This window comes from Azolla caroliniana, unplaced genomic scaffold (assembly GCF_043228905.1).
Source record: "Azolla caroliniana isolate FFs.n. ecotype wild unplaced genomic scaffold, voAzoCaro1.0.p SCAF_5, whole genome shotgun sequence".
NCBI lineage: Eukaryota > Viridiplantae > Streptophyta > Polypodiopsida > Salviniales > Salviniaceae > Azolla > Azolla caroliniana.
Genome location: NW_028230440.1, coordinates 2,271,259 through 2,276,334, shown reverse-complemented (window position 1 = coordinate 2,276,334; position 5,076 = coordinate 2,271,259). Strand labels below are relative to the sequence as shown.

Below are 5,076 nucleotides of genomic sequence, written 5' to 3'. Positions count from 1 at the left end.
ACTTGAGTCATCATGTTCTTTGTGTTGTTGGGCTATTCTATGCTAGACGTAGTGAAGCCTTCCTCACTCATGAGTAGATTGTAGGCTGAAAATTATTATGCATTCCCAAGTTTTCCTTGCTCAAGAGTAGATTGTAGGCTAAAAATTCTTATACATTGCCATCTTTAGATCTAATAATGTATATTCCATTATTTCATTGTGCTTCAAAAATATTTTAGCTTACATTTATGTCATTGTGTAAGGTTCCCAATTATGATTTTGCACGCTAACAAAAACCTAATTAGAAGTTTGAAAACAACATGATTTTCCAATAAAATCTTGTTGTTCATCCTTCTATAAACTACATGATGTTCAAACTGTTTGTTAACCTAAAGCCTAAAGTATCTCCATCCATTGGCTTATTGTGCTATGGTATGAGATTTGCTTTTACTGAACTGTGTTTTCTTTGTCTCACTGCATGCTATTATGGAATGAGACAAATTTAGATGGCTAGATTTCTGAGAACTCTAACGAGAAATTCCTGAAATACTTCAGCATAAAAACAAAAAAATAAAATACATATGGAGGATATTGATTAATATTATACAACGAACTACTCTAAATGCCCTCTTTCCATTCAAGTCCATAATTCTTAATCCGTGAAATATTTCAGCATAAAAACAAAAATCAAATGCAAATAGAAAATACAGATTAATATTATACATGAAATTAAAAGCCCAACACAGACATGTTTGACAAACCCACTCTCCACTCAAGTCCATAAATCTTAATCCTTGGCTTGTGCAAACCCATCCCATACGTTTTGAGTCGGATTGACCATGTGCATAAGTTAAACGAGCTAAAAGAAACAAACGAAAAAATACAATATGATACCAAGATGTTAACAAATTTGTCAAAGAAATACCATGAAATTTCATGATAGCAAAGAGACTATATACAAGTGCATAAAACATATGAGAACTACTGAGTTTTGAAGATTGACGAAACCATTTTCAAATAAAAAAGCAAAAGGAGTGAGCATTTCAATGAAAATATATAGATAAACACATTAAAAAAGTTCTTTCTCATTGTGTGTGGGAATGTAAATCAATAAACAATGATTATGTATCTGAGATTTTGTTAAGCCACATTACAACCCTTGCTCAACCAAAAATGAAATATCCGAAAAAAGGAAATAAACTGAATAACAAAATCGGTTGCTCTTTTTTAGGTTTGATTGGAAAAGCCTCAGCGAATCTGTACTCGATCAACCCCATTTCCCAACTCTTCTTCACTCGGAATATCATTGTGAGTGAGAAAGATTGCAACAGGGTTTCCAGGTGATGGTGGAGATTGATTCAAAACAGAGATACGGGATCCTGTTCTACGAAGAGCTTCAGCATCCATAAAAGAATAGACATAAAGTTCATCTAGGTTCAGTTGCTTCTTGATAAGGTCCACATTCTCGATAAGAACTTGCATTTCACCAAATGGTAGTTTCACATCAAGAGCTCGAGCACCCACCAAACGAGCTTCATCCTTCTTAAACTTCAAAAAAGAAGCACAGACCTTCTTAATCTGCTTTAGATCACCTATATTTCCCACTGATGTCTTCTGTAATGCATCCATTATCTCCGAATCTTGAGCAAAGGTTTTGGTCTCACTATCAAAGTTTTGCTTCAAAACCTGCAAGCATTCTTCCTTCCATCCATCATATCTCTCGGCAACATATATGAGGCCAACAGTAGGCTTATTTTCGATTGCGACAGTAGCTCTTCCCTTTTTAGAGACTGACTGCTTTTGGAGGAGCTTTCGGAAAAGAACAATAGTTTCTTGTAGATATTGGTTGGCCCGTTGTAATGTAAAATCAGCAGGATGGGCTGCTGGCCAACCAGCTCGGATTGCGAAACCTTCTCTTCCAAGGATAGATGACCATACATGCTCAGCATAGTGAGGACAAACAGGTGTTAAAAGCCTTGTTTGCACATCCATAAACCTAAAGATAAGATCTCTATTCATCCCAGCCGAGCTACAAGAAAGACGATATTCATCTCGCGCTGTTTGCAAATCATAGAAACCTGTTTTAAGTGCTTCTCTGAACATCATCGATTCATAATTTTGCTCTGTTACATGGACTGCTATGTTGATCTCATTCTCAAAGACCTTATCAGCAAAGAAAGTAGGAGGTCCACCTCTCAGTGAGCTTTCTGCTGCTATAACTTCCTTCATCCACGTGATCTCTTTAGTTAATCGAAGAATCGCAGCATTTGCCGTGTCAAAAACAAAGTTTGCATCATCCATTAGATCTCCTGCATCAGCTAATGCAAACCTAGTAGCATCAGCTGAGAACTCTTCTATGGCTTGCCTCAATGTGAGGAAATTTCCAGTTGATTTAGACATCTTCTGTGAGTTGAGCATCAAGAAGCCATTGCATCTTACAGCTCTCGGCCATTTCTCCTTTGGGAATATTGCAGTATGATTGTATAAGCAGAAGGTAAGATGATTCTGGATCAAGTCCTTACCTGAAACTCGGATATCAAAAGGATACCAATACTCGAACTCTCGTTTCATCTGCTTCAGCTTATTCTCAGGGATCTCAGTCATTGGGAGGGGTCCATCAAGGAATATATAATTCCAAACGTCATCAGTTAAGTGCTCAGCTTTGATACCATCTTTTTTCTGCCCGTAGATATCACCCTCTTGCAAGATATGGGCAACTGAATAGTAGGCCATATAAATTGTAGAGTCAGAGAGAGACTCTATAAGAAATTGTTCGTCCCAAGGAATCCGAGTACCCAAGCCAAAGGATCGAGAACATGCCCACTGATTAAGCCATCCAAGTGTGTGTTCAAATCCATGTCTAGTTTCATCATTATAAACTTCCATCATTGATAAACATTCTTCAGTTCTAGATTTCCATTCAGCTTCACCATAAATAAGATACCATTGGTCTGTCAATGCAACGACGCATTCATCCCCAGATCGCGACATGACTTTGCTTTCTGGTTCACTATATTTCACGGCCAATCCAGTTTGTAAGAGCATTTCTCTGATCAATGGCTTCGCATCTTGAACTCTTTGGCCTTTATGTTCGCCCACAAGCATCACACCATCTGTAAATCCTTTCAAATATGTCCGCCTTTTCGCCTCGGCCAAAAGTTCTTTATCATTTTGGCTCTTTATCTTCAGATCTATGCATACAACCTCAGCTGATTTATCACCTATATCTGGAATGTTTATGATAGGGATGACTTCAAATGGGAGGACCCACTCATCTTTAATACCATATTTAGCACGGAGAGCAGGCTTGCTTTTTAAATCAGAGAGAGCCATGTAATCATCGGGTGAGTCGCTAGGGACACTTGTAACTATACCCGTTCCTTTATCAGTAAGGATAGACATCATTGGAAGAGCGTAAACAACCTCGTTTAAAGAAAGTGGGGCAATGAGAGGCAAGCCAATTAAATCCCGACCCAAAAGATTGATCAAACACGTGGGATTATCAGGCAGTTTAGACAAGAATTGAAAAGCCATGTTTCTCGCAGCTCGGCTAGTAACCACAAATACATCACTTTCATTGACCTCATAAGCACCATATTCTCCATCCGGCAAAACCCACGCATTGGTCTGACCATACATGGTTTCTGGACGCAATGTGGCCGCTGCCAAGAACACATTTTTTCCATTCAAACACTCTAACTTACCTGAGAATGGTGGCTTTACTCTAAGTTTAATGAGGGTATATTCTTGTGGTTGAACTCCTTCTCCAGAAGCCCTGTCATGGTCAGCACATGGTTGACCATCAAGTGGTGAATAGATAGCATACCTCAAATCTTTCACAACTTTCCCTTGGCTTTTGAGTAGCCGAAATTGCCATTTTACAAAGGAATCATAGAAAGGATTCAAATTCGTGGTGATGAATGATCTTCTCCAATCTATACCCCCACCGAAGGCTTTTAAATCATCCATAGCGACTGCAGGGAAATAGTTCAACCAATAGGCAGGGTCCCGGAACTTTGGAATCTCTTCCTCCGAGATCCCAAGAGAAGACATGATCTTCCATTGATAAACCTCAACGCCCGTTTTAGCTTGAGCTTTCGACTTCTTGCTTTTGAATTTTTCTGGCTCGGCCTTGAGAGAGCCTGCTTCCAGTGGCGTGGCGTCGACGGCATCATTCAGTCCTGCGGTTTCTAGTTCTTTCTCCTGTGGGAAACATGGAGGGTTACCGAATCGGGAAATCTCGCGATCGAGCTTATCTGCACACGCCTTGATCGGCATCCCAGTGCAATGGAATCCGAAAGGGAGAAGAACATTGCGACCTTTGAGACGATAGAATGCGGATGCAAACTCGAGCTTGGAGAAGGAGAATGCATGGCCCACATGGAGAGCACCGTTCATGTAAGGGTAAGGAAAATTACCAAAGAATTTGTGGGTGCTAGGGCCGGGCAGGGGTGGGGCATCGATCTGAAAGACTTGAGACTTGGCCCACTTGGCCTGAGCTTCCTCTTGGATGCGAAGGAGTTCGTCTCGCCTGGCGAAGCTCTTGGTGGTGGTGTCTTGAGCAGCAGCAGCAGCGCTGGCCATGGCTCGCCGGCTCTTGGGCAGCAGAGATCCAGAAGAGGAGAGGGCAGCAGAGATCGAGAAGAGGCGGCAGGAGGGGAATTTCAGGGTTTTCATGAAAAGGCCTTCCTCTTTCTTTTTTATATGTAATCTAATTTTGTCTGTCTTTTTTTCTCTGTGTGTGTGTGTGTGTGTGTGTGATACAAAACCCTTGCCAGTCTTGGCCTCCAATGTCAAAGTCAAGTCAAGTCAAGTCAAGCCAAGCTTACTCTAAAAGGCTTGTAATAAGAAAGACCGCCGAACCTTCTCGCTAGTGTTATATATCGTGGGTGAAAGGTCGACCGCCATGTGTGGCCAACGTTCTTTTCCGTATCGGCCTTGCCCACAAGCTTTACCCTTGCTTGGCCTCGCCTCGCCCTCGTTCTCCTGTGTCAAGTCAAGTCAGGTCAAGCTTACTCTAAAAGGCTTGTACTAAAAGACCGTTGAACCTTCTCGCTAGTGTTATCGTCGTGGGTGAAAAGTTGACCGCCATCTGTG

The 5,076-nt window shown here is 41.1% G+C and overlaps 1 protein-coding gene across 1 annotated transcript; it reads right to left on the bottom strand.

Annotated features, from left to right (window-relative positions):
- Positions 1–1,001: 1,001 nt before the first annotated feature.
- LOC147863595 (ATP binding/leucine-tRNA ligases/aminoacyl-tRNA ligase) lies at positions 1,002–4,618 on the bottom strand. Its single transcript, XM_087319321.1, has one exon. It carries the CDS (start codon positions 4,561–4,563, stop codon positions 1,228–1,230), a length of 3,336 nt encoding a protein of 1,111 aa, XP_087175447.1. The 5' UTR covers positions 4,564–4,618; the 3' UTR covers positions 1,002–1,227.
- Positions 4,619–5,076: the final 458 nt, after the last annotated feature.

What these genes read in the sequence shown, in the direction of transcription:
- LOC147863595 (XM_087319321.1), bottom strand. Translation starts at nt 4,563, where the DNA reads ATGGCCAGCGCTGCTGCTGCTGCTCAAGACACCACCACCAAGAGCTTC.